At 36.0% G+C, this 26,730-nt stretch overlaps 7 protein-coding genes across 11 annotated transcripts; 5 read left to right on the top strand and 2 right to left on the bottom strand.

Annotated features, from left to right (window-relative positions):
- The first annotated feature begins 1,924 nt into the window (after window positions 1-1,924).
- On the top strand, window positions 1,925-3,310 carry LOC108816167 (elicitor peptide 4). The gene is made up of 2 exons (XM_018588739.2): window positions 1,925-2,134; window positions 2,922-3,310. The coding sequence occupies exons 1-2, from the start codon at window positions 1,949-1,951 to the stop codon at window positions 3,039-3,041; spliced, it is 306 nt and encodes a 101-aa protein (XP_018444241.1). The 5' UTR covers window positions 1,925-1,948; the 3' UTR covers window positions 3,042-3,310.
- A 3,430-nt stretch (window positions 3,311-6,740) lies between these two features.
- LOC108814667 (elicitor peptide 5) lies at window positions 6,741-7,485 on the top strand. Its single transcript, XM_018587281.2, has 2 exons — window positions 6,741-7,179; window positions 7,269-7,485. The coding sequence occupies exons 1-2, from the start codon at window positions 7,048-7,050 to the stop codon at window positions 7,392-7,394; spliced, it is 258 nt and encodes an 85-aa protein (XP_018442783.1). The 5' UTR covers window positions 6,741-7,047; the 3' UTR covers window positions 7,395-7,485.
- LOC108814666 (uncharacterized) lies at window positions 7,450-8,893 on the bottom strand. 3 transcript variants are annotated; one of them, XM_018587278.2, is made up of 5 exons: window positions 8,504-8,893; window positions 8,309-8,359; window positions 8,079-8,212; window positions 7,891-7,979; window positions 7,450-7,800 (listed from the first exon to the last, which is right to left on the bottom strand). In XM_018587278.2, exons 1-5 carry the CDS (start codon window positions 8,804-8,806, stop codon window positions 7,607-7,609), a joined length of 771 nt encoding a protein of 256 aa, XP_018442780.1. In that variant the 5' UTR covers window positions 8,807-8,893; the 3' UTR covers window positions 7,450-7,606. The 3 variants fall into 3 exon arrangements, with proteins under 3 accessions (XP_018442780.1, XP_018442781.1, XP_018442782.1); XM_018587279.2 differs by having other exon boundaries at window positions 7,450-7,797; XM_018587280.2 differs by having other exon boundaries at window positions 7,450-7,786; window positions 8,504-8,892.
- Window positions 8,894-9,162: 269 nt separating this feature from the next.
- LOC108815208 (probable ferredoxin-4, chloroplastic) lies at window positions 9,163-9,595 on the top strand. Its single transcript, XM_018587856.2, has one exon. It carries the CDS (start codon window positions 9,173-9,175, stop codon window positions 9,593-9,595), a length of 423 nt encoding a protein of 140 aa, XP_018443358.1. The 5' UTR covers window positions 9,163-9,172.
- A 1,492-nt stretch (window positions 9,596-11,087) lies between these two features.
- On the top strand, window positions 11,088-15,678 carry LOC108817277 (protein HEAT INTOLERANT 4). 2 transcript variants are annotated; one of them, XR_008936899.1, is made up of 15 exons: window positions 11,088-11,729; window positions 11,948-11,986; window positions 12,065-12,118; window positions 12,229-12,292; window positions 12,518-12,576; window positions 12,691-12,815; window positions 12,925-12,984; window positions 13,290-13,348; window positions 13,502-13,578; window positions 13,684-13,722; window positions 13,854-13,916; window positions 14,005-14,052; window positions 14,142-14,270; window positions 14,383-14,503; window positions 15,458-15,678. XR_008936899.1 is itself a non-coding variant. In XM_018589927.2 (14 exons), the coding sequence occupies exons 1-14, from the start codon at window positions 11,286-11,288 to the stop codon at window positions 14,428-14,430; spliced, it is 1,308 nt and encodes a 435-aa protein (XP_018445429.1). In that variant the 5' UTR covers window positions 11,089-11,285; the 3' UTR covers window positions 14,431-14,704. The 2 variants fall into 2 exon arrangements, 1 of the variants encoding a protein (XP_018445429.1); XM_018589927.2 differs by lacking the exon at window positions 15,458-15,678 and having other exon boundaries at window positions 11,089-11,729; window positions 14,383-14,704.
- Window positions 15,679-15,975: 297 nt separating this feature from the next.
- LOC108817276 (probable inactive receptor kinase At5g10020) lies at window positions 15,976-19,799 on the top strand. Its single transcript, XM_018589925.2, has 3 exons — window positions 15,976-17,155; window positions 17,251-18,909; window positions 18,988-19,799. Exons 1-3 carry the CDS (start codon window positions 16,213-16,215, stop codon window positions 19,563-19,565), a joined length of 3,180 nt encoding a protein of 1,059 aa, XP_018445427.1. The 5' UTR covers window positions 15,976-16,212; the 3' UTR covers window positions 19,566-19,799.
- Window positions 19,800-23,934: 4,135 nt separating this feature from the next.
- Window positions 23,935-26,730, bottom strand: LOC108814660 (transcription factor TGA4). Of its 2 annotated transcripts, XM_018587272.2 has the most exons (10): window positions 26,446-26,730; window positions 25,972-26,065; window positions 25,653-25,836; window positions 25,492-25,563; window positions 25,359-25,418; window positions 25,193-25,270; window positions 25,062-25,125; window positions 24,708-24,979; window positions 24,394-24,621; window positions 23,935-24,293 (listed from the first exon to the last, which is right to left on the bottom strand). In XM_018587272.2, the coding sequence occupies exons 3-10, from the start codon at window positions 25,824-25,826 to the stop codon at window positions 24,141-24,143; spliced, it is 1,101 nt and encodes a 366-aa protein (XP_018442774.1). In that variant the 5' UTR covers window positions 25,827-25,836; window positions 25,972-26,065; window positions 26,446-26,730; the 3' UTR covers window positions 23,935-24,140. The 2 variants fall into 2 exon arrangements, with proteins under 2 accessions (XP_018442774.1, XP_018442773.1); XM_018587271.2 differs by lacking the exon at window positions 25,972-26,065.

Genomic DNA, 26,730 nt, shown 5'->3' with positions numbered 1-26,730 from the left:
GGGGTGGCCAAGATGACGTTGGATCTAAAAGAGGAGATGACCAAGATGAGGCTAGATATGGGAGATCAATTCCAACACCTTATCGCCTCCATCAGCCGGCTCAAAGAAAGATTTAAGAGTTTCCGACAAGGGTTAGACACATGTCGACGTGATCACAACTTCGATAAGACAAAATCAAAGAGTCAAAAAACTCTTGGGAATCAAAGCGTCATGAAGACAACAAAGAAAAGTGAGCCTACAACCGGACTGGTCAAGAAGCCTCAACATTACTATCCCGAAGTCGTTATTGTTCTCAAGACGACGAGAAGAAATAAGCCTAGCACTAGAGGAGACGGTAAGTCTTTTCGTTTATGTTCCAGAACGACTCCTTTCCATGATGATATCCTTACCTTTCAAAAGTGTAAGGGGTTGGTAATACGAAAGTCTTCCTTTCAACGTCTTGTTCATGAGCGTGGTGGAGATATTGTTCTGCATGAAACACAAATGAAAGGACAAGAATTGCCAGTAGATGAGAGGACTTGGCAGATCATGAATCGGTTTCAACACTGTTCTCCATTGTTGAACCTTGAGGACAAGGTTCATTTCGAGGGCGGTAGTATTGATGAGATACAAGAAGATGACGTGGCCTTAGATCAAAATAACGGTTTCAAACATTTATCTTTATTTAATATTTTGTTTAGTGGAAGGGTGTGTAGTGGATGTGTTAGTTGTGCATGTTCACGTAGTAGTTAGTTTATTTCTAGTCTTGTATTTAAGCATGAATTGGGAAGTTAATGAAGATGAAGAGAAAATTGTGGTAACTTGTTTTGTTTATTTAGTTTGTTCTTTTACAAACTCTCTTAGCTTTGAGGAGGGGCCTTAATTGGCATCAAAGCAAACTTGTGTTCTAAGATATCAAAGGGGTGATTGAGTTTACTCCTAACATTGATAAGATCTTAACCAAAGTAAACCAATCATTTGGTTTAAAAATACACGTGTATTAGTGGAACTGCTCTTGTATTAGTGGAATTATCTAACGTGTGATAGTTGGAAGATTGGGTAGTTACTTTAGGTGCTTGCTATTATATAACGATGTAGTTTTATTTGGATGATATGAAAAGAAAATTGCAGTAAACTTTTGTGTTTTTGTTCTTTAAGTCTTTGAGACCTATCATTTGGTATCAGAGTCATCCAACCGATGAGCTGTTACACTTAAATAAATTGTAAAAGTATTTAATAGTAATTAACGTGAAGGCTGAAAGTTGACCAAGAATATAGATGATGAGTGTACTATATTAAAGATCCGGTTAGTCTTTTGTACACGTATAGTTTAGCTTAACATTTTACCAAAAGAAAAGGAAGAGATGGGGAGAGAAGAAAGAAGTGAAGAGGGTCGTCGAGGAAAATTCAAATGGATCAGAAAACGAGTTCCGGCGAGCCAATGAAGCCATGCAGACAAAAGTCAACCTTTCAAGTTAGTAATGCACGTACGGAGAAATCTCGAACTTAGTATGTTCTTATCATTGATGTATAATTGTTATAGATATTTATTCATTTGTGTATATTAGTAAATGATTACTGACGGTTTGTAAGTCTGTTTGAGTAGTTTATTGTAAAAATCAGCAGCAGTGTGAATTGACAAGGCCAGTTTCTCATAGTCTAGGCTGACAATTGTACATGGAGTCAAAAAAGTTATTGCTATTTTCTTTTTAAGAAAACACACACATTTGGTTTGAAATATAAGTCTGAACTTGATGAATACAAATTGGTGTATATGACTTATAACAAAGTAAATATTTTAAAATAAATACAGCAGATAAATAACATTATACACTTAACATGCAACGCTACAAATAGACGCGCCAAATGAGCTGTTGTTATCTAACTAGTCAAGATGATATTATATTTAATTACGATTTTACGACAATTGATGTAAAAACTGATGCAGCCTGCCTATCTAAATATTTAAATGGAACTCAAGTCACTGATTCTCTCACTTAGCTCAATCGGAGAGAACATGGAGAGAGAAGGAAGAAAAGAAGGCGAAGGAGCTTTTTACTATCTTTGGATTCCGTTTAAGTTCATCTACCAAACTCTCCGATCTCTCTTATTCAAGCTTTTCGGTCTGCGAACTCCTTCTAACCAAACTTTTCAGGTAAGTAATTCAACTAACCATTAGCAGTTTAACATTTCAGTTGTATGTGAAGGTTCATGTGATTTTAGATCTACCTCTTTGAACATGGTACAATTAATATATCCCCAACGTGATGGTATTTGCGGTTTATTGCATTAAATTTTCCTCCATGGACTCTGCTTTTGCTTGTGTACCATGTTCAACAACCAACAAAAGTTACGTAACAATTTTTCTGAATTGTAATAACCGCAGTGTCCAAGGCGCTTGTAAGTTCATATGAAGTACATAACACTTGAAGTAGCCAGGGTTTGATTTGTTTGGATTTTTATATAAAGAACTTTAACAATTAATTCTAAATGGTGTTACTCGCCTAAAATTTTCTTTAATCACAGTAGAGTCGTCAACAAAATTATATTTCTGATATCGTAGATACTCAAAAACAATGATTTAAAACACAATTCTGAACACACTATTATTTCTCCTTTTAGTTTTCGTCATAAATTTTTATTTGCATATTGTTAGAGACTTAGAGCTACTAGTTGTCCCTTACATATTGATCAATGCATCTTAGTATGAACTGTTAAAACAAAACAAAAACATGTTGAAGTTTTAAATGAACTTTTTTGGGTGGTCTAAAAAGAAGGTATTTAAAATAAATTAATATTCACAGTATTAAATTTAATAAGATGTTGACACCTCACCAAAACAAAACTTATCCTCTCAACGCTAGTGGTGACAACACATGACCCATTAACTCATTTTACATGATACAAAAGTCTTAAAAAAATATCATATTTTCACTCAACAGGAAGAAGAAGTTGAGGTTGTGGAAGTATCATCGAGGGGGCTCCGGGCGAAACCGAAACTACAGCAGAAGTCGAAAGCAACTTCCGGCAAGCCCGGAAGTGTTAACAAGAAGCCTTCCTAAGTTATGTATAATTTACGGAAAGATTCTTGCTTACATGCTCTGCTAATTAAGAAAATGTGATTTCTCTTCTCCTTTTGCACTGTATTTTTCTTTTTACTGATTTTGCATTGTATATTTCTCGAAGCTTGCAAGTTCACCGAGACCTTTTGTTTCATAATAATAAAAGACGGTGAGAATCTTGTGTGATTCTTGGCGAGAATGTTGTAAAACAAATAACATAATCGTATGAACCCGCAAAATTAATTGCATGTACATTCTGTACTAGTGTCTACCTACCCCATCAAAATCGTCGATGATAATAGTGCTACACATCATTATCCTTTGGTCATACGCACGTGTTATGTAGCTAGCCTCGAATATGTACATTTATTACAAAGAATCATATTAGTAGGGCTAGCTTTCTTAAAAAAATAGCAGGGCTATTTTTTTTTGGAACACTTTTTCTTTTTAAAACACTAACTAGATTTTGACCCGCCCTAAGAGGACGGGTATATGTTTTGTTTTGTATGTTTTATTGAAATTGCATTTCTAAGTGTATGCTTTTTTGTTATTATATATATATTTTTGTATCAGATATGTGTGTTTTGGGCAAATTTTTATTTTTATTTCTAATTTTACTTGTGTATTTTTTTCTCAAAATGATTAGTCTTCTTATTTTGAACATTGAAATGAAATTATTATTGGACGAAAGCTTACAAAGAAATAAAAAAATCCCTAAAGAAAAAATAGTAATTAAAAAAAAAGAGCATTATAAGCATCTTCAAAAGTTGGATACAAAACTCCATTAACAGTTCGTAAATCTGTGTAGTTGGTCAATTTTTTGTTATGATTTAAAAGAAAATGCATATAATGCATTTCTTTTTGTTTGGAGTTTGTAAACAGGTTACTCATTCTTTTATCTTTATTCTCTCTATTAATTTCCATCCAATCTTGATATTGTGAAGTTTGATTTGCCTTCTTTGTCTCGACATTACCAAAATGATGTTCTTGATGTGAAGCTTCTTTGTCACCTTCTTTATTTTTACCATATAATAAAAATAAATCTAAAACTCTGTCGTTAACCTATGAACCAACACCGATGGATCATGCAAAATTTTAGAAAAGTTTGATTTTTTAAAAAAATAAACTTCTCATATATTTACATAAAATTGAAGAAATTATTTTATTTTTATTATATGGTAAATTCATTTTATTTTTGTTATAAATTTTAGTTTATAGGTTTTATAATGATTTTTAAGGTTATATTTGTGAGTTTTAGAACTAACATTATTAATAAATAGAATATACTTGAGTTAACTATAAATGTAAAACAGATTTCTACATAAATTTTGGTTTTATATGGAAGAATAGTTTGCAATAAAAATGGATGTTGATAATTATATTAAATACAAAATTTTAAGGAAATCTCTATTTAATGATCATATATTAAATATTTTAATAAAATTATATATATTATTATTATGCTTTTGTAAAAACTATCAACTGTATTCGGATTTGCGAATGAACCGGTAAATCCGGTGATCAAGATAAATTCAGTTTGAGTTTTGTGAAAAAATCTAGTAAAACCCGTTAAAAATCACTAAACCCTAGAACTCGGTTACCGGTTAAACCAATAAATAAATTTTACTTTTAAAAAGATAATTAATTATGTATTTAAAATCTGTTTTGTATAATTTTCAATAAATAAGCTAAAGTTTTCAGTTTTGTTATCGACAATTTATTAATAATGTTTTATTTTTGATTTACTTTGGATATTAAATTTAATTTAATTATTCATATTACACATATAAATATTTATGAATTTATAATTTCTGATATTTAAAACTCAATAAAATCCACAAAAAACCACTAAAACTCGTAACCCGGTTACCGGTTGAACCACTGGTTGAGCCAATAGATAACTTTTACTCTTTTTATTTTAGTTTTTATTTACGTTTTTTAAATCTATTTTGTATAATTTTTAATAAAGAAGTTACGTTTTTCAATTTTGTTATCGACAATTATTAATAATGTTTTACTTTTCGTTTACTTTTTGAAAGTTAATTTTATTATTCACATTACACATATAAATATTTATGAATTTTAAGTTTTTATATTTATAAATCTAACAAAACCCGCAAAAATCACTAAAACATGGAATCCGGTTACCGGTTAAGCCACTGGTTAAACCAATAAATAAATTTTACCCTTTTTAGTTTTTAATTTTGTTTTTAAAATCTGTTTGTGATTTTTGATAAAGTAGTTAGGTTTTTTAGTTCTGTTATCGACAATTTATTAATAATATTTTACTTTTGTTTTACTTTGGATTTGAAGTTTAATTTTATTATTTACATTAAACAAATAAATATTTATAAATTTTTGATATTTTCAATTAAATGTCATAAATCTTAACTTGTTACAAAAAAATATTTAAATAATCAAGATTATTTTTATATTTTATATGTCAAATGAAAATAAAATATAAAAACTAAATTTGTGTATTTTCTAAATATTTTATATATTTGTATATATATATATCTTTACTGAGACTTGAATCAAGATATTAGTTAACGATTTAGCTAAATCAAATACACTAATGTTATATATATACATATATGTACACATGTGTTTTGTTTTGTCAACATACGTATAATAATTCATTTTAGTTCTTGGACATAATATATGGAGCAGTTATATTTAGATGGTTATCATTTCTGTCAACATACGTACATCTACATTTTGTTGCCATATTCATATCCCTTTAAAATAGGATTTTTAGTGGTTAGCAAACGTGGAGCAGTTATACTTTAGATACAGTTATACTTAGTTGAATTTATAGTTTAATTTATGTAGTTATATTTTAGACAAAATTATATTTTAAAATGGACACAACTAATATCAATTGGACATGTTGAAGAATTAATAAAATAGATATAGCTATCAACGGATTTACGTCGAATATTTTGGACTTTTGAGAATTTCGTTATAGTAGTATAGAATCCCTTTGGATATTTTTGTATTTCAGATCGAATTCAGGTTTTTTAATTTGGATCAGTTAATTCGAGTGAGATTCGAATAATTAAATTTTAAAAGAAAAGAATTAGATTTTTTTCGTTTTTAAGTCTTGGAGTTAAGAATTCAAAAATAAGTAGACATTAGTTTGATTTTTGTTTTTAAATTTGGATATAATTTTTGTTAATATATAAAACAAAAATTTTACATATATTTTAAATGAATATCAAATCATTTTCTCCGTAATTATATATATTATATGATCGTAACATTGATATAAATATTTTAAATAAAATAAAACATGTAAACTAAAAATATAAGAAAAATATACATATATTCAGTTATTTTTGGATATTATTTGTTTAGGTTTGAATATTATTCGTTCGGATTTGGATATCTAATACTCCTTCTGTTTTTTAAAGATGTATGTTTTGGTGTTTTCACATATATTAAGAAAACACATTAATTATACATTTTTTTTAGAAATTATCGAATTCCAATGCATTTTAACCAATAGTCTTTTAATAAATTCAATCAATTTTATTGAAATTTGCAATTTTTATATAGGAAACATAAAAAATACATCTTTGTGAAACAATTTATTTTTCTAAAAAATATATCTTTAAAAAAAGGAGGGAGTATCTTCTAAATCAATACATGTTCGAATATTTTGCTGTTTGGTTCGAGTTTTTTGGATCCAATTGGGATATGAGTTCGGGTATCTGATTAAATACCTATCCCTAAGACTATCCATAAACCGGATTCGGTGGATACTGGATTGCTTATCGGACCTATCAATTTTTTTTTTGGATTTTTTCTAGCAGCTTCTACAAAGACAGAGACGGCCACTGCATAGAAACGAGGAGCAAAAACTGAAACAAGATTGAATTGGAATCTATCTTTACTGCTTTTTAGTCGCATCTAGAAGAATGATTAATCTTTTGGTCTTTTTGTAGAAAGGACGATTTGGTCATAAAGTCACAAAGAGGGGAAATTAATTAAAGACACAGAGAAGATGCGTAAAGAGAGGGATAACAAAAGACATAGGCGCAAGCCCATCACTCAAACTGTGATGGCTTTCCTAGAGTGTCTGAATCTCAGACGATCATCTTCTTCTTCAGACGCAGTTAAAGCTAAATCAAGAAATGTAAACTGATGATTATTTTCTCTTTTGTAACCTAAGACGAGTATTTATGTTCTTTTATTCTATGCTTGGCTTCTGGTTTTGTGTGGCAGGAGAAGGAAGAAGAAGCTTCACATGTTAAAACTACAGCGAGGAGTCTCAACGTGGCAAGTAAACGGACAAGGAAACCGATGGTGAGCTCGGGGAAAAGAGGTGGAGTTAACAAGTACGACATGTAGCTATAGTCTTTCTTAACTTTGTTATGATGTAGAATTAAATACTCTTGTTTACCAATAACACTAAAAGAAACTTGATGCACGTCTTATGATTCATATCATCTTCATAGTTTCATATCCATCAAACTAGAGTATTCTTAAGCTACCAAGACTCGAGCTAGACTCGGTTTTTGTCAAAGGGCAAAGGGAAAAACAAGGATGTGATTATAAACCTTCTACTGCTTAACTCGCTTCGCCAAATAACTCGTGGCGGTTTTGGAGAAGCGAGCGAATGTGAAGAACAACTGCCATAAAGAACGTCCCTTAACGATCCCTTCCTTGAAGTTCCTCGCTGCTCTAGCCACCGCTGGTTCTGTTTCCTTTCTCTTGGTCTGATGCATCACCTCCTCCTCCTCCTGCATTGAAGCTACTGAATGAAGTAAAACATGGAAGTTAACCATGAAGTAGTATCCCATATCTGAAAAAAACAAAAGCTTTTGAAAGTAATGATTGGCTAAACCTGGATTCATGTTAGTAAACCGCCTTAGTCTATCTTCAGCCACGCGAATAGCCCGTGTTGAGCTTTTAACACCTTGAGTGATGCCTTGGCTACCAAAAAACAAACACAACAACACCAAAGAGTTGTCAGACATGAAACGAAGATGTATATGCGATTGCGAGGCAAGAAACAAAAAACAAAAAACAAACCCTAAATCACTAAGCTCCATAGTTAAGTCACTGATCTCCATCCCTGATAAGCGAAGAGCAGCCATTGTATCGGGTAACTCTTCTCTGGTTACATCCAAAAGCTTCTCAAGCGACTCTGCTGCTTTCTTGAAAGCCTTTTAACAACATGTCAATGTAAACAACACTTAAAAGAGATTTAACCCCAAAGATCTGTTAAATCTATAAAAAAAAGCAAATGTTCAAGAACTAACCAGAAGAGTAGGAATCGCAGCTAAGAATAGCCATGATGCTGAGATCGCCGTCTACAAGTGTACAGTAATGGTAATGACGCATCGTTAGAATCAATAAGTATCAAATACATGGTGATGATCTATCGTCAGCTTATATTGAATTTGGCAAAGAAGCAGTCAAAATTGATTTGACCTAGATCCACGAGAGAGACTTACAACGCAAGCGACGACGTTGAGCAAGACGAAGTGTCTCTGCGGCGTGAGCGTCCACTGAGAGAGTTGGAGAGGAGGTTGTCCAACGGAAGAGGTCAGACGGGACGACGATTCGGAAGAAGATTCGTGCGGATTCGAGTGCGATGGAGACGCGATTGAGTCCGAAACCTTGGCGAATCGCAGAGAGGCTCGCCGGAGAGTGTACCGGCGGCGGAACGGAGGACTTTTGCCGATGAATCCTTGTTTGAAAATCGGATTCACGAAGATTGCAGGTTTGGGCGGTTGCAGTTTCGAAGAGGAGAACATAGTGAATAAATGCTTTCGTGCTTACTTACTCCTCGGAATCCATTGTTTTTGAGCTTCCGATTCGAGACGATAACAGTGGAGTACAAGTTTTAGAAACAGTAGATTTGTAAAACAAGTCCTCGGATAACGATTTAATTAGCAAAATACCTCATAGTACTGTTTGGAGTAATTTAACCTGATTCGCATTATGAGTGAATCGGACCACACCACGTTGGTTGCGAGCTATAACTACACATAGCATCACTCTCTGCACGTGTTACGTGCATGATCTTCGCGCTGATGTATCATGTATAAGCGTAAAATATATAAGTTTTATCTTGATTCATTAATTGTTTTTTACACAATTTCAACCAAAGAGAAGGCATCATGGTTCAATTAGTGCTGTCATGCAGCATCAAACCTCCTCTAATATCACCATCACGTTCTCGGCTTATGACCACGCTCAAGAAGCCTTATGCTCTGTCTTTTTCCCCGTCGTCGAGAGGCAATCGTGTGAAGGTGTTTGCAACGGCGTCTCGTAGAGTGAAGCTGATTAATACGGAGGGAGAGGGGCGGGAGATCGAAGTAGTCGAAGATAGTTGCATACTTGAATCGGCGGAGAACGCGGGAATGGAACTGCCGTACTCTTGTAGGTCAGGGACTTGTGGGACTTGTTGCGGGAAGATAGTGTCTGGAAAAGTGGATCAGTCGCTAGGTTCTTTCATTGACGAAGAGCAGATTCAGAAGGGTTACGTCCTCACTTGCGTCGCACAACCATTAGAGGACTGTGTCGTCTACACACACAAGTAGGGATGTTAAAATGGGTTCAAACCCGCGGGTTCTTAATGGGTTTTAGAAAAAATAAATGCCCATTTAGACCCATTTAGCTAGTCGGGTTTCAAATGGGTAACCCTTTTAAGACCCATTTATTAATTGGGTTTTCACTAAAATAAATGGAGACTCATTTAACCCGTTTATGTTTTTTTGTTGTAATTTAACATAAAATTAGATTTGTGGTTTATGCGGAAATTTTTTGATTTTGATGTTTTGACGGAAATTTTTTGATTCTACAGTTTTGGCAGAAAAATTCGATTTTGTGGTTTTGGCGAGAAAACTCGATTTGTGATTTTTGCGGGAAAACTCGATTTTACGATTTTGGCGGGAAAACTCGATTTTACGATTTTGGTGGGAAAATTCGATTCTTGTGGTTTTGGCGGGAAAACTCGATTTTGGCGGGAAAATTCGATTTTACAGTTTTGGCGGGAAAATTCGATTAGTGTTTCTGATACGAAAACTCGATTTGTGTTTTTGGCGGGAAAACTCTATTTCGTGGTTTTGGCGGGAAAACTCGATTTGTATTTCTGATAGGAAAACTTGATTTTACGGTTTTTAGCGGGAAAAATATGTTTTACGGTTTTGGTGGAAAAACTCGATTTGTGGTTTTGGCGGGAAAACTCGATTTTACGATTTTGGCGGGAAAACTCGATTTTACGATTTTGACGGGAAAACTTAATTTTGTGGTTTTGGTGAGAAAACTCGATTTAACAGTTTTGGCGGGAAAACTCGATTTGTGTTTTTTAATAGGAAAACTCGATTTGTATTTCTGATCTAAATGGATCTAAATGAGTTTAAATGGGTACATGTAAATTTCGTGAGTTCTAAATGGGTAGCCATAATAGTTAGGTCTAAACCTATATGGGTCTAAACTTATATGGGTTCTAAATGGGGCGGGTCTAAACGAGTTGGGTTTACCCATATTAACATCCCTACCCACAAGCAATCCGATCTTTGCTGAGTCACACACACACTGAGTCATCTTGAATTAACGATGCGCATGTAATTGGTCTTCAATATATAGGCCCGTTTGTTTAAAAAACCAAACCCATTAAGAAATGAAATAACATGTGTGTGACTGTGAGAACTCTAATATTTTTTAGGTAGGCTTTCATTTTCATTCACATTTTGAAAATAATTTTCAAATATAAACAACATAGCTGTAAAAGAAATATATAGGATTTTTAATAAAACAAAGAAAAATCCTTTAAAACTATGTAAAAATTCTATGTATGTGTGAGGTTGACAAACCAAAAAGGAAAAGCTATGAAGATGAAAAAAAAATGAAAAAAATGAAGATGAAAATAAAATGCAAATAAATCTGAAAGATGATCGTCAAACTTCCACCATTCCAAAATTCAAAAATAATTAAATTATTACCGGCAAAATAAATGTTTTAGTTTTAGTTTTGGGACTTGCAATATTTAAGCAAACCGGCGCCTTATTTAATTTGGGGGAAAAAAGAAAGAAAAAGAAACCCTAATTTCTATTTAGAAGAGGCGTTGCTTTGACGCAGGACACAGACAACGTGGATGAAATAGATATATAAAATAAACAAAACCCTTAAAATCTGAAATTCGAAATTCCGGATCCACCGCCACAGAGCCCTAACTTCTCTATCTCTCCGTCGGCGAAGCACTAGTAGCGTTTCTTCTCAATCTGTGCGATGAAGAAAGGAGCGAAGAGAAGGGGTGCCTCCAAAGCAGGAGGTGGCCGCAAAGGTGCTGCTGTCGCGGAGAGACAGAACGACGAGGTGATTGCCGAGTCTCTCGAGGCGTCGACGCAGGAGGAGAGTCAACAACAGCCTAAGGAGGCAGTCGCCGAGGAGAACGGAGAAGAGGTCAAGGAGAATCAGGAAGAGGAAGTTAAACCGGAGGAGCCTGATTCGTCGAAGCAGGTCGATGTCGCTTCGTCTTCTCAGCAAAAGGAGGAGGAGGATGTAGAGGTAGATAAGAAGAAACCTGCTGGTCGAGGTGGTGGTAAGCGAAAGAGGACAGCGAAGAAGGATGTCGAAGTGAAGGAGGAGAAGAAACCTGCTCCCAGAGCTAAGAAAGCTCGAGTGGCTAAGCCACAGGAAGAGCCTGAGTACTTCGAGGATGAGCGTAATCTGGTAATGCCTTTACTCTTGAATAATCATTTCAACAGATTTTGCCATATATGGTATGTCATGGTGAGATGGAGTTACTGAAGGGAAAGTTTCTTATTGAATGTTGTAGTGTATCTTGTTCTCTTGGTATCTTGAAAGCGTTTCAGTGTTTTGTATTTCTAAACAAAGGGATAGTTAGTTTTCTTAATGGTACATGTGCGCTTGTTTGTTTTTCTTTTCAGGAGGGTTTGTGGAAGGCTGCATTTCCAGTGGGAACTGAGGTATATTGTGTAGTTAATGTCTCTTATTGATAAATTCAATTTGTTCTTTGCTTACGTTTGTTAAACTTGTGATGGCAGTGGGACAAGTTGGATGCAGTTTATCAATTCAATTGGGATTTCAAAAATCTTGAAGTAAGTTGTTTGGGTTACATTCTCCAATTTTGCTGTCTATTGTTTAGTTTGCAAGTTTTCCAAGGTTGATGAGATTCTGAATATTTTTTGTTTCTTCACTTGTATGTTAGGAAGCATTGGAGGAAGGTGGTTTGCTCCACGGGAAGAAGGTCTTTGTTTTTGGCTGTACGGAACGTAAGCGGTCTCTCTCGCTTTTGTTCTTGTTTTGGTTATTGATAGTTGGAGCTGTATGTGCTACGTTTCTTTTATGTTTGGCAGTTTCCTTGTCTTCAAACTTGTTATAACATCTTGTTCTTTCCAAGTGCTTAAATCTCTACCAGGCTGTGCAGTATGCTCTCCGTTTTTTTCTTAAAAATTTACTTATAATTACTCTTTAATTTTTTCTTTTCATCGTTACAGCTCAGTTAGTCCCTTACAAAGGCGCAAACAAGATTGTCCTTGTCCCGGCCGTTGTTGCTGTAAGTTCTTGTTTGAATCTCTGGCTCTGCCAATGTTTGCTTGCTATCGTTGATCTCTGGATTCAGTATCATATATCATTTCTTGTGATTAATTTATCCATGCTATATTTGTAGGTTGAGTCACCCTTTCCACCTTCTGATAAGATAGGAGTCACGTCGGTTCAGAGAGAGATTGAGGAAATCCTTCCAATGAAGACGATGAAAATGGACTGGCTTCCTTACATTCCGTTTGACAAAAGGTACTCTTAGTCCATGAGTTCACTTGTATCTGAACACATTTGCTTACTATTCTTTTTTGAATGTTTACTAGCACTTGCTAATTACCTTTGCTTCTTTATTTTACTGCAGAGGTAGACAAGTTGATAGGATGAACTTTCAGATTTTTGTCATGACCTGTACACAGAGGAGGTAAGTAACATGTGTTGTCTTCTCTTCTCAATGTCAGATAACTGATAGAATTAAAAAACTGGATGTCTACTTGCTATGAAAGGATTTGTGAGTTACATTGCATATGGTATTGACATTAGACCATGAAACATGGCTTCACGTTGCATCGTTTGTTCCGCTATCTCTGCCTAGTAATTTGTCGTTAGGGAGCATGATTTTAGATGTGGGTCTTTAGTATTGCAGATCTTTATTCTCATACAGATAGTATTGTTTGAATGAATCTGCCAATTTCGGTGTGCTCAGTTTTAGCTTTATATTATGTGCAGAGCTGCTCTCAGACATATGAAGGAAGATCGTGTTAAGAAGTACGAGTACTGCCTTCCATGTGAGTTTTGTTTTTCAGTACTAATACTATCTAACATTTGCAGAGTGAGAATCATTATAGTACATGTCATTGGCATGCTATTAGTTTATTCATTGTTATGTCATGTGGTTATCAAATAATATCTGATCTCTCGTTTTTTTTTTCGCTTTGCAGATTTCTATCAGCCATTTAAGGAAGATGAACTCGAACAGAGTACTGAGGTCCAAATAATGTTCCCCTCTGAACCGCCGGTAAGTCTCCCAGCAAGTAATGAATGTACTGGAAGTGACAGTTTACACAAAATATGTGGGGTATTTTTTTTTAATAATCAAAGCTTTAATGATCTCTCTGTGCAGGTTGTATGTGAGTTTGATTGGGAGTTTGACGAACTTGAGGTGTGTGCCTTTGGCTTTTCTGTAATGATGAAACTTGAAAATCACTTCTTCATTTGGCTGAAGAGCGTATTCATGTTAGCACCGCTCCGTCCTCGTGTGTTCTTGCATTGATTTTTGCTTATGTATTCCAGGAATTTGTTGATAAACTGATTGAAGAGGAAGCCTTATCTGCAGAGCAAAAGGATGAGTTCAAAGTAAGTGTAGATGTATATATAACTCAATAGCTAGTTCATGACGGTTGAAGATTTGTCTAAGCTCTTTTGTTTTTTTTTTTTATCTCAGGAGTATGTCAAAGAGCAAGTTCGAGCTGCAAAGAAAGCTAATCGAGAGGTAAAAGACCTAATCAAACCGAGATGAATGATATCTGTGCGCTACAACATTAAAATTAAACTGTTTTGCGTACGGAACGATCCTTGCAGGCTAGAGAGGCCCGAAAGAAAGCAATAGAAGAAATGAGCGAAGATACTAAGCAAGCTTTTCAAAGCATGAAGTTCTACAAATTCTACCCTCAGCCTTCACCAGAAACACCAGATGTCAGTGGCGTCAAGGTAAGAACAAAAGAGAATCAAAAACAGTTTTTTTTTTTAGTATGGTTTGTTAATTGTTTACAGAGCCGTCAATATGTAAAATGTGGTTTGCTTGTTTTTGCCCATTTTGCAGTCGCCGTTCATCAACAGATACTATGGAAAGGCTCATCAAGTCCTTTGATATCTCAAATCTTGAGAACCCGGAATAGCTTTTCTTGGCCGCTTCAATAGCAGTGAAACTTATATTTAATCAGGTGCTTCTCAGAAACTTTTTGAGCTTTATTTATAGTTAAAAAAAGGCAAGTTTGGACGACAAAATGTACTTTTTACATTTATGAGTTTTTATTCTCCTCCTAGAGATAACTTGAGATCTTAGAAGAGTCACGGGAAACCAACCTTTTTCGGTGGAAATTTGGAAACAACAATTTATAATATTACCTTTGAAGTTTTTCTTATTACGCAATGGCATGTTCTAATTATTCTAGAAGATTAGTTTAATACTACTATATACTAAGAAAAGCAGAGTATTTAATAATGGTATTTCAACTTGTTGTCAAGTTTCGACAATGACAAAATGATATTTATTATGATGGACCCGATATGATGTAGAAAGAGAGATTGACATATAACAATGTGTGCATATGTAGACAGTGGAATAACTTTGGCATCTCTCATTTTATGATTAGAGAAAATGACATTCTAAAAAGGACCAAATAAATTGACTCTTCAAGATCTATGTTCATATTTTGCGTATCAAAAAATTTGTCGCGACAAATTTGATTGATGTATACATATTCCAAGTGGGAATAAATATATCAATCAGTAAAACAGTGCCATAAATTTTCAAACGAACAATTTCATTTCTTCCGAGCATTATTAACCATGTATCTTCATCAGCCTCCTGCTAAAAATAATGAACTTTTCTTACTTTTAAAATACATTTACGGGGGGTGGATGAAATGTAACTGTTTTTTTTACAATCTAAATACTTTTTAATTGAGTTTTGTTTAAAAAATTATTTATTTAAGATTGTCGAAATGATGTTTATATAACTACGTTAATTTATACTTTATGTGATTCGGATTAACTAATATTGCTTAACTGAAATTAACTGAAAAAGTTTTAAAATAGCAAACAAACTTTGACTTGATGGTCAAGAAGAATCGTATAGTGACACACCAAGTTATTGTCTCTCCGTCCCGTTTTAGGACGGTGTTGCCGCGTTGCACTTCTCCGTCACGTATCGACGTTGCGTCACACGAAGAAGGTGGGTTTGGTACGAATTTTCTGAAGAAAGGAAAAAAAAAAGACAGAACGACTCCACGACATGCCATTGTCTTTTCCAGTCTGTTTCTTTTACTTATCTGCAAACTAATCATATTCCTTCCACCATGTCTTCTTTTTCTTCTATATAAATATATTTCTAATTTATATTGAAGATATTTGGTATACCTTTATCCAAAATTTTAAATCGTAAATCTAGCCCTCTTGACTCTAGTCCCACTAAGTACGTTTTAAAATTAAATGTTTTAGTTAGCTAGTTTGGAACAAAATCATACGAGAAAACTCATAATTGGTAAAAACGATTTAAAAATGAAACTATAAGTGGAAACTATTGATTAATGTGATTGACAGAAGAAATTGTAAAGAAATCTCATCTGTAATTGCGTTAGCGAGAAAGACATACCATAATAAATAGTAATAAAATATAAAAATTTATATTTTCTGTAAAACCTCGAACACACTCTCTCTCTCTTCACACACACACACACACACACAGATACACACTCTCTCTCTCTCTCTCTTTCTTCTTCCCTCTTCCAAATTCCAGAATCTAGGGTTTCGAGTTTCAATCCCTAAATCTCCGTCTCACTGTCTCTCTCTCTCTCTCTCTCTCTCACACAACAGATAATGAATCTCTAGGGTTCACATCCTCCGTTTTTACATTCTCTTCCGGGGCTAAATGAGTCCTCTCCACCACACTCTCGCTTTCTGCTTCATCTCTCTCCTCCTCCTACTCGGCGCCAACGCGGTAACCGAGCCTGAGCTCCGATCTCTACTCGAGTTCCGCAAAGGCATCCGCGACGAGGCCTCCAACCAGCGCATCTCATGGTCCGCAACGAGCAGCCTAACCGACCCCACCACTTGCCCCGAGAACTGGCCCGGCATCTCCTGCGACCCACAAACCGGTTCAATCGTCGCCATTAATCTAGACCGGCTCGGTTTATCAGGAGAGCTCAAATTCAGCACCCTAACCGGCCTAACCTCCCTCCGCAACCTCACTCTCTCCGGAAACAACTTCTCGGGCCGGGTCGTCCCTTCCCTCGGAGCCATCTCCTCTCTCCAGCGCCTGGATCTGTCGGACAACGGGTTCTACGGACCCGTCCCGGGTCGGATCTCGGATCTCTGGAACCTCAACCACCTCAACCTCTCCGCCAACAAATTCTCCGGCGGGTTCCCGGTCGGCGGGTTCCGGAACCTCCAGCAGCTGAGATCTCTCGATTTGCGCGGGAACGAGCTCTGGGGAGACGTCCGGGAGATTCTCCCCGAGCTGAGGAACGTCGAGTTCGTCGACTTGAGCTCTAACCGCTTCCACGGCGGCTTGTCTTCTCTATCGATCGAAAACGTCTCCAGCGTCTCCAACACTCTCCGTCACTTGAACCTGAGCCACAACGCGTTGAACGGAGGTTTCTTCGCCGCCGATTCAATCGCTTCGTTCAAGAGCCTCGAGGTCGTCGATTTAGAGAACAACCAGATCAACGGCGAGCTGCCGCGTTTCGGATCGCAGCCTGGGTTGAGGATCTTGAGGCTCGCGCGTAACCAGCTGTTCGGTACAGTCCCTGGAGAGCTGCTGCAGAGCTCGATTCCGTTGCGAGAGCTTGATCTCAGTCAAAACGGTTTCACAGGTGGAAATTGAAATATTTTGATTTTTTTTTATTTTAGCGAAATTATAACTGAACTTATGTTTTTTCTTTTTTTTTTTAATTTATTCAAAGTGCAGGATCAATTAGTGAAATCAATTCGACGACTTTAACTCTGTTGAATCTTTCCTCCAACGGCTTGTCCGGTGATCTTCCGTCGAGTTTCAAAACCTGCTTAGTGGTAGATCTGAGCGGGAACGCGTTTTCAGGAGATGTGTCTGTTGTCGGAAAGTGGGAGGCTACTCCAGAGTTTCTTGACTTGAGCTCAAACACCTTGTCGGGAGCCTTGCCGAACTTTACTAATACGTTTTCTAGGTTGAGCGTGTTGAGCATCAGGAATAACTCTGTCTCCGGTGGCTTGCCTTCTCTGTGGGATGATGATTCAGGGGCTTCTTCTCAGTTCTCCGTGATTGATCTAAGCTCTAATAAGTTCAGCGGCTCGATCCCGCAAAGCTTCTTCGCTTTTGCAAGCTTGAGGAGTTTGAACCTTTCTATGAATAGCTTGGAAGGGCCGATTCCTTTTCGCGGTTCGGGTGCTAGCGAGCTTATGGCTATAAGTTCTGATCCTCAGATGGAGTTGCTTGATCTCTCGACTAACTCTTTGACCGGTGCGTTACCCGGAGATATAGGTACGATGGAAAGAATCAGAGTGCTGAATGTTGCTAATAATAAGCTCTCCGGGGAGCTTCCAAGCGAACTCAACAAGCTTAGTGACCTTGAGTACCTTGACTTGTCGAACAATGATTTCAACGGTCAGATTCCTGACAAGCTCCCTTCCGGAATGGCGAGATTCAATGTGTCGTACAACGATTTATCAGGGATCATTCCTGAAAGCCTGAGAAGCTACCCGCATTCATCGTTCTATCCTGGTAACTCCAAGCTAAGTCTCCCAGGTGGGACTCCTCCAGTGGGTTCTTCTAACGGTGAGCTGGCTGTGCATGAGAAAGCGGGTCGTCATAATCATTCGAGGCTTAGCATTAAGATAGCTATCATCGTCGCTTCGGTTGGAGCAGCTCTTATGGTTCTCTTTGTTTTGTTTGTCTATCATCGAACACAGCTCAAGGACTTTCATGGGAGGAAGAACGGAGCCACGACTAGAGACGCCAAATTCGGACGCTCTACTCGTCCCTCCTTTCTCAACTTCACCTCAAACGCTGAACACCACCAGTCTTCATCTCTGAGCTTCTCTAACGACCACTTGCTCACCGCGAATTCACGGTCTTTATCCGGGATACCCGGGTCTGAAGCTGAGATAACCGAGCAGTGTTTACCCGCCACTACAATACCTAACCTCCTTGATGATTATCCCGCAGCATCTGGACGGAAGTCTTCTTCAGGAGGAGGCTCCCCTTTGTCTTCGCCTCGTTTTAGCGACCAGCCTGTGATGTTAGATGTTTACTCACCCGATCGTCTGGCTGGAGAACTCTTCTTTTTGGATGTCTCGTTAAAGCTAACAGCAGAGGAGCTATCACGAGCTCCTGCAGAAGTGCTAGGTAGAAGCAGCCACGGGACACTATACAAAGCGACTCTGGATAACGGGCATATGTTGACCGTGAAGTGGTTGAGAGTTGGACTCGTGAGGCACAAGAAAGATTTTGCGAAAGAAGCTAAAAAGATTGGTTCGTTGAAACATCCAAACATTGTCCCACTGCGAGCATACTATTGGGGTCCCAGAGAACAAGAAAGGCTTCTTCTCTCTGATTACTTGGGAGGAGAAAGCTTGGCCATGCATCTATACGGTTAGATAGAATCTCTTTATATATAAAGTCTCTTTAAATCTTATTTCGAGCTAAAAAGTGATAAGCCTTTCTCTGCAGAGACTACTCCTCGTAGGTATTCTCCAATGTCTTTCACCCAAAGACTAAAAGTTGCGGTTGAAGTTGCGCAGTGTCTTCTTTACCTTCACGATAGAGCGATGCCGCACGGGAACTTAAAGCCTACAAACATTATCCTCACGAGTCCTGACAACACAGTGCGGATAACGGATTACTGTATTCACCGTCTGATGAGTTCCTCTGGTGTAGCGGAACAGATCCTAAACATGAGTGCACTCGGTTACTCAGCTCCTGAACTTGCATCAGCTTCTAAACCAGTTCCAACGCTCAAATCCGATGTCTATGCGTTTGGAGTGATACTTATGGAGCTTCTGACTAGACGGAGCGCAGGTGACATAATCTCGGGTCAATCAGGAGCCGTTGATCTGACGGATTGGGTGAGGTTGTGTGATCAGGAAGGTAGGAGAATGGATTGCATAGACAGAGACATTGCAGGTGGGGAAGAATTCTCAAAGGCCATGGAGGATGCACTTGCTATTGCAATCAGGTGCATTGCCTCTGTAAATGAAAGGCCTAACATCAGACAAGTTCTTGATCTTCTTAGCTCATTATCTTCTTGAGATTTGTTTTTTTTTTGTTCCTTTGTATATCTCTATGGATATCTCTATTCATCCATCATCCCATTTTTTCTTTCTTTGTGGTTTTATGTTTCTCCAGTGGTTTTGATCAGATGATTCAGATTCTCAGGTGTTCTTACAGTTTTATATTTTGTTGATTATTTTTCCCTTCCTTTGTAAAGGTAGAAGAAAAACTAATCCCATTGATTCTGACGGAACAAAGTTTCAGTTTGGTTATTGATTTTTTTTTTATATTTTAGATCAAATTTTCTTTCCTCTTGAATATAACTATTGTAAACATCATCACACTATCATATAGTATACCACATGCGATTCTATATAATATTACACAATACAAGAAAACAACTATAGAGAACTTGGTTTCCAAAGTCGACAAAAAAAAAGAACTTGGTTTCCAAAGCAACAACCTTCACGTTGCTGATCAAGGTTGAATCATCATCATCATGTTACCATATAAAAAGACCAGGTTATGTTTTTGTTTAAAATCCACTCACCAACAATCTAATCTTTTTAACTACGAAGTTATGTCTCCTGTTTTGTCTGACAAAGTTCTAGTCCAAGTCATGTGGAGAATAAATCTGTGAAGGACCGTTCTCCACTTCATCAGTCTTAAGTGTGCGTAACAGAGTAAAACCGAGAGCTTTTGGAGTGAAATGATATTATTCTCGTTAACCTTTCACAATGTCTCACATCATACTCTTATATGAGTCCTAGGAACATTCTATAGTAAAGACAGATAAGAGTGACAAATATACAAGACAGCTGGAAAGTATTATTGTCCTTCTCCCACAGCTAAGAGAGCGTCGAATTAGTTACGCAGCTCTACGGATGTTGTCTTATTCACAGGTATTATCAGAGACGATGACGACCGTAGGAGACTTGATTCACTGGGCCTTTCTGATGTGTGGGCTTTACTATCTTGTCGTTGGGCCACTTCATCATTCAGGCTTACATTAAGTGCTCCAACCGTAGACATGAGAAGTCTGTATATCCGCTTAGAATCAACTTTTTTCCCAAATTTTTGTCTACCATGTTAACCCTTCTAACTTCAATTACTTTTGTAGCAACTCCTTCTCATGTTCCGATTTGTTAGGATTCATATTAGAGTTAGCTACTCTTCAAGACACTTTTTTCTTTTTTTGACATGTTTAGGCACATTCCGCTGGAGGTACACTTTTTTCTTTTCTTTCTCATGTGTTTTGACATCGCTATCCTTTAGTTTGGTTAAGAGAAAGAATGTACACATCCTTCTTTTCTTATTTTAAGTTCTTATTATTAGTCATTTTATCAAATGCTTTTATTTGCTTTTCCTTAAAATTTAATATATATAAAATAAATATAATTTCACAGCAGATTGTAATTTCCTTTTTTCTACATTTTAAGATCTACTTTCATATATATATTTTATATATTTTAAAAGATTATATAAAATGTGTGGACATGGAAAATGTGGATAGAAAGATGTGTTCATGTTTTACACTTAAACGTGAAAAATACACATTGAGTCTTACACTTATCAGTAGACAAGTGTTCACACTTGAGTCTAAGAAACCGGAGTAATTCAACAAGTGGAAATGATGGAGATCTCATGACAAAACTTGTTCACATTCTCAAAACCGAAAGAAAACATACTAATGCACAAAACAAATTGTGGATATGGATGATTTGTTTGTGGACAAGTTAAATGTGGACATATATGATAAAAAAAAAATGTAGACTCATGAATAACGACATGTGGACTCGTGTGTAATTCAAAATGTGGAATCAGATTTAACATCCACAACAAACTAACCACTAGAAATTAATAAACAACATGAATAATTCAACAAGTGGAATAATTGAATAACTTGTAAAGCGTCTTGTAATCTCTCATAGAGTTTTTGTTCTCCTTCAAACAAGATCAGTTCCATCAATTCATATATAGACAAAATCAGTTCCAAAAAAAATTAACAGATTCGTTATATTTATACATAACAGAGGAAAGACTAAATCTTTAAAATGAAAGATGATTTTTTCTCAGATTTGGTTTCTTATCTGATGAACTAACTTTTTTGAAATCTAAACTGAATTTTTCAGACAGATCTGTGAAATTGGGAATAGAAAATCAAGGTAGAGCACATATTGGAGTTTCTGGATTTCTTCTTCACCATTGTTCTTCATCGATTTCGTTTTTGATTCTCGAGGTATGGAGAAAACAGAAATAAGGGTTTTGAAATTTTGGAAAGTGAAAATGGATCTATGTTTTGAATCACGTGTTTTGTTTTGTCTGGCAGAAAATGGATTTTAATTAAAAAAAAGAAACCATAGTTACTTGTCTCTGGTTAGGTTAGTGTGGTCTAGTCAAAAATAAGGATATAAAGGACTTTCAACAGCCATAATGTGTGTGGCAAGTAGGAAGTGTCTTATTGAGTAATTCATAAGACATAAAGTGTCCTAGAGAGTAAAAAAATCTTTAGAAATACTAGGGTTTGTTCTGATTATTATACGTGAAAGTTTGTATTCCCAACAGAAACTGTTCATAGAATACTATTTACAAATTTGGAAACAACAATTCTAAGAATGTTATTCCCTTTTTCTAATCATGTTTTGAATTAGTGCACAAAAATTAAGAAAATTACATTCTTAAAACAAAGAATTTCACAATCTTATGATCATTCATCATCATCAAGTACCCAACAAACGTGTGATTATCGCAAATCTCAAGAGTTTCCTCAAAATCATTTAAAAAATCGAGAATGATAAGAAAGAGGAAGAAACTGAGAGGATGCGTCGCATGGATCAGACACAGGTCACTGATGGTCTCTAAGAGAGATCCAAAAATTTAAAAACTAGTAACACATCATGAGGGGAAGCTTTCGATTCTAACAACTCTCGATACATTGACTTAACATTGAATCATGTGAATCATTTTAGTAAATGAAATATGTAATTAGTTTAGTTGGTATTTGAACTTATTGTATCTTTTTTTTGTCACCATTGTATCTCAATTAGCTTATTAGAGCAATTTCAATGAAAAATACTCAAATTGATATTTTACTAACTAGAACCAAAAAGAAAGCTAGCAAAATCTGGGAAGAAAAGAGAATGATGTCTCAAAAGTAACGAAAGCGAGAATGAAAGATCAAAATAGATGGCTAATTTATGTTCTATTTATTTGATTTATTTCGTTATAACATTACGGAGATTATAATAGATTGTAACAGTGATGTAGAGATCTTTTGACTTGTCTTTTTAATGCTCACATTTGTCAATTCAACTACTGTCACAATCACAATCAACAATCAAGAAAAATATTTTCTTTCTCATCACAATCAACAATCAAGATTAGCTAGACCTGGTTGGCAAGTTGGACTGTTGCAGACGTCGACGAATCAGTGGCCACCGGATTAGCCTCTTCCCAGCCGAGCTTCTTGTGGATACGGCGGATATTGGATCTGATATAATTCTTGAGAAAGCAGAGGAAGACACATGTGGCATGCACCCAGCCTTGGCTGACAATGCTTTGCTTCGAGTTTATTATCAACCCATACCCCGCCAAGATAGATCATAAGAAACCTTATCTTATGACCATTCAATATTTAGATACCAACTAAGTTTCATATATGTAGGGAAACATATAACATACATAGTGATATACTATGATTGTACTAGCACATAAACTTGATAAAATTGTATGTACTTTGAAAAACACATAATGGGTATGGATCATCTCATGAGTATGCGTAGAGTGAACAACAATAAGAACATATTCAAATAAAACTTGATAAAATGGTATATGCTATGGAAAACACACATTGGGCATGGATCATTGAGTATGGGTAAAGTGAAGAACAATAAGAACACATTCAATTTCAAGTATTGCAAGTTCAATGACTTGCCTCGTGTTTTGAGGCTTCAAGCTTTTGTTCAAACTCGAAGAAAAGCATCCAAAGAGTTGTCCAAATAATTGAGTTTCTTAGAGATAATTTTCTTAGAGCATATTCATCTCATAAACTCAAATGGGGTTCTTTCTTTTTTTTCCTTTTTTTTAATCTGATTTAAAGGGTGGTCTCCCTCCCTCTCTCTTCCTTCTCTCACAATCAGACCAAAAACTTAACTGATTAGTTTCTTCCTCAGAAAACTTTTCTCATGGGTTTTGACAATTTCATGGGTCCCCTTTTTTCTCTCTTTTCTCAAGATAAGGCCAAAAAACTGGGATAAATATGCTCTTAGAAAGTACTAGTCTTTTTTATCTTCTGACCTACTTTTTTTTTTTTTTATCAACGATCTACATCCAAAGATTCTATGCAGTCATCCAACATATATCTTCTGATCAATTTTTCTTTCCTCCTATCTGTGTGATATGATTCCGTAATTATTATAAACATACACTATAACGTATAATATACCACAAGCAAATCATACATGATCTACATATTTACAGCTTGGGTTTCTAGCCACAAGCTTTACGTTGCTGATGATATTTACAATTTTCGTCAAAGCCGCAAGAGAAGAAAATCATTATATTATCATCAAACACAAGCTTATGTTCTTGTTCTTGAAATTTAATCTCCTTGCTTATGTTGGTTCACGTTGCCGTGTTTCCCAACTCGAGCTTAAAGCTCTAAGCCTTTGGAAATATTCACCTAATGCTAACAATCCTCTAGCCGCTTGTCTCGTGGTTAAGATCCGATGCATCTGTTGCAATGTCTCATGTCTCAGATTATCAGCCTACAAACAAAAACAGTTTAACAAAACAGTTCTTAGTCCTGATAAATAATGATAAGCTCTTATTAGATTAGTTGTTACTGTTTCAATCTTTCTTTCTTACCTGATTAACAAAGCTGACCAAAGCCTCCAATCTCTCGATAGCACAAGTTATTTGAGGAACATAACTTCCTTCACCGAGTTCCCCAGCTGCTACACTCTCTGCTAATGTATGTTGCAGTTTCTCCATACCTTGAGATACTGCATCTTCCGCTTGTTGACATGATTGCCTCAAGTTACATACATCCAACACTTGTTGATCCATCATAGGATCAAAATGCGGCAACAGAACCTAACCAGAACAAAATCAAGAAAGTCTATACACCCAAAACCATTGTAGAAAAAAACATTAACTTGAGTTTTTTTTTTTTTGAGTACCTTGAGAAGCTCCGAGGGTCTAAACCCACCTATCCACAAGAAGAACCGTTCTGCTGAAGTTTTCCACATTCCAGACATGATGTAGAAGACATCTAGTTTTGCAGCAGCTGACTTCATTCGGAAGAGTTGAAAGTAGTGTTTCATTGCATTGTCAACTAGCAAACGAAGTTCTACATCGCTAACTTGTCCGTGTAAAACACTTCTTAGCTCGCTTATTTGCCTGTTCTGTTTTTCCACCCAGTGTCCATACTCCATCTCAAATGCAACAATCCCTACCAGCAACATCACAAAAACAAACAAATGAAAATCTTGAACTTGAAATGATTAGTCAAAAAAAGGTGAAAAAATTCAAACCTGAGCCCATGTCATCTGGGAAACTAAGAGGATTAGTATCTACACGGTTGCTCGCATAGAAACCCTACAAGATTACATGATCATACATCATTATACCGATAAGAGACTTAAGAAAGATTATTTTAGCAAACCTGTTGTCTAGCACGATCAAGTTCTTGCTCTAAATGAATTAGCTTCAACCGGCTTGTCTCTAGCTGCTGAACATAAGCCTAACGAGACAAAGACTCAAAAACATCATTTTAACTAAACAAAAAAAAACATAACTCTTTCACGATCTTTGTAATGAAGTTTCCATACTTTCTTACGCAGACGACTTTTCCTAGCAGCTTCACGATTCTGTGCAAGCCGTCTCTGTGTCTGTGAAGATATAAAGATTTTAATTCACAAAAGGAATTAAGATAAAACAAAATGAGCTTATTATATAACGGACCTTATCAGGATGTCTAGATGTGGAAGCCTCTTGGTCAAACTTGTGAGGAGTCCCTCCTGTTCCATCTTCACTCTGAAACAAAGATGAAAATTGGCAAACCATTAGTTTCTGAATTCAAAATAAAAAAAACGAGAGAAGTTGATAAAATGTGAAAATTGTACCAAGCTGTCTGGTTTTTCGTTTGAGGGGATGATGACAGAGTTAGGAGTATAGAAGCCTCCATTATTGTTCTTGAAACTTTCTTCCCACATAGTACTTATTTGGTTGAGAGGGTCGTAGATTTCAAACCTTGTCGGTGGAACAAAATGTGACGAAGTTGTTGTATAAGTATTCATGTTTCCTCAACTGGCAAAAAAAAAAGGCAAGAGATACATACAAAAACTTCATTAATCAAAAAACCCCAACAAGACTCAAGAACTGCAACAAAGATACATATAAAGAAAAGACGATAAAAAAGGATGTGGCTTTTAAGTCATTTACCATCACACAAATAGTCAACGTTACTTCTCCTACTTGTTACTATAAGCTCAACATCGGACTCATGTTATACACCAGAAAGACCCTGTTCTTACTACTGTTTAAAAAAAAAAAACTGTATAATGAAGAGAAAATTGATCAAAAACCTCTAATCGCACAAACAGTTGTATACCAAATTATAGTGTCAGTCATTGGATCTCACTGTGTCATTTTCTTTTAGTTACCTAATGGTGGACCATCTTCAACACCTCCCAATAAGGAAAATAATAAAAAAGGAAGTTTCATTACTCTTTCTCTCTTTCACTGATTTGATTAAACATTCTGTTTCTTTCACATTAAAGTCAATATTAGATTAAAGGTAGCTCGGAGAAGAAGAGAGATACACAAGAAAAAATATCACGTGGATATGAACCAGTCAGAGTTGCAATAAACCCTAAGCAAAGGAGAAGTAAATCATTAGAGTTTTAATGGTCGAACCTTCTTCTCGTCTTTTGCGTCAAAAGGGAGGGCGAATGTTTCCCGCGGAAACCATGAAATGAAAGCCAAAAGCAAAGCAACTTTTTCACTTTCAGCGACGAAACCTGATGGAAATCCCAGAAAACACAGTAGTTATGATGATCGGTCTGATAGAATCTCTTTCTCTAGCCTTGTCATCTCGAGGAAGAAGAAGAATCATGTGCGAGAAGACGACAACTTAAAAAGAGAGAGACATTTAGACAGAATTTTTTAAATTTTCGTCTCTTTTTGTTTGGTTGGTTCTTC

Source organism: Raphanus sativus, chromosome 7 (assembly GCF_000801105.2).
Source record: "Raphanus sativus cultivar WK10039 chromosome 7, ASM80110v3, whole genome shotgun sequence".
NCBI classification, from domain to species: Eukaryota; Viridiplantae; Streptophyta; class Magnoliopsida; order Brassicales; family Brassicaceae; genus Raphanus; species Raphanus sativus.
This window is presented reverse-complemented; position numbering and strand designations above follow the sequence as displayed.

Excerpts from the sequence above, each read along its gene's own strand:
- LOC108816167 (XM_018588739.2), top strand. The coding sequence starts at position 1,949 with ATGGAACTCAAGTCACTGATTCTCTCACTTAGCTCAATCGGAGAGAAC. Across the intron at positions 2,135-2,921 it reads CTTCTAACCAAACTTTTCAG|GAAGAAGAAGTTGAGGTTGT; the intron begins GTAAGTAATTCA and ends TTCACTCAACAG.
- LOC108814666 (XM_018587278.2), bottom strand. The coding sequence starts at position 8,806 with ATGTTCTCCTCTTCGAAACTGCAACCGCCCAAACCTGCAATCTTCGTG. Across the intron at positions 8,360-8,503 it reads TCAACGTCGTCGCTTGCGTT|ACGGCGATCTCAGCATCATG; the intron begins GTAAGTCTCTCT and ends GTACACTTGTAG. Across the intron at positions 7,801-7,890 it reads GTTTACTAACATGAATCCAG|TAGCTTCAATGCAGGAGGAG; the intron begins GTTTAGCCAATC and ends TACTTCATTCAG.
- LOC108814667 (XM_018587281.2), top strand. The coding sequence starts at position 7,048 with ATGCGTAAAGAGAGGGATAACAAAAGACATAGGCGCAAGCCCATCACT. Across the intron at positions 7,180-7,268 it reads TTAAAGCTAAATCAAGAAAT|GAGAAGGAAGAAGAAGCTTC; the intron begins GTAAACTGATGA and ends TTTGTGTGGCAG.
- LOC108814660 (XM_018587272.2), bottom strand. The coding sequence starts at position 25,826 with ATGAATACTTATACAACAACTTCGTCACATTTTGTTCCACCGACAAGG. Across the intron at positions 25,564-25,652 it reads ACGAAAAACCAGACAGCTTG|AGTGAAGATGGAACAGGAGG; the intron begins GTACAATTTTCA and ends TCTTTGTTTCAG. Across the intron at positions 25,271-25,358 it reads AAAGTCGTCTGCGTAAGAAA|GCTTATGTTCAGCAGCTAGA; the intron begins GTATGGAAACTT and ends TTGTCTCGTTAG.
- LOC108815208 (XM_018587856.2), top strand. The coding sequence starts at position 9,173 with ATGGTTCAATTAGTGCTGTCATGCAGCATCAAACCTCCTCTAATATCA.
- LOC108817276 (XM_018589925.2), top strand. The coding sequence starts at position 16,213 with ATGAGTCCTCTCCACCACACTCTCGCTTTCTGCTTCATCTCTCTCCTC. Across the intron at positions 17,156-17,250 it reads CAGTCAAAACGGTTTCACAG|GATCAATTAGTGAAATCAAT; the intron begins GTGGAAATTGAA and ends TTCAAAGTGCAG. Across the intron at positions 18,910-18,987 it reads CTTGGCCATGCATCTATACG|AGACTACTCCTCGTAGGTAT; the intron begins GTTAGATAGAAT and ends CTTTCTCTGCAG.
- LOC108817277 (XM_018589927.2), top strand. The coding sequence starts at position 11,286 with ATGAAGAAAGGAGCGAAGAGAAGGGGTGCCTCCAAAGCAGGAGGTGGC. Across the intron at positions 12,293-12,517 it reads TGTTTTTGGCTGTACGGAAC|CTCAGTTAGTCCCTTACAAA; the intron begins GTAAGCGGTCTC and ends TCATCGTTACAG. Across the intron at positions 12,577-12,690 it reads TTGTCCCGGCCGTTGTTGCT|GTTGAGTCACCCTTTCCACC; the intron begins GTAAGTTCTTGT and ends CTATATTTGTAG.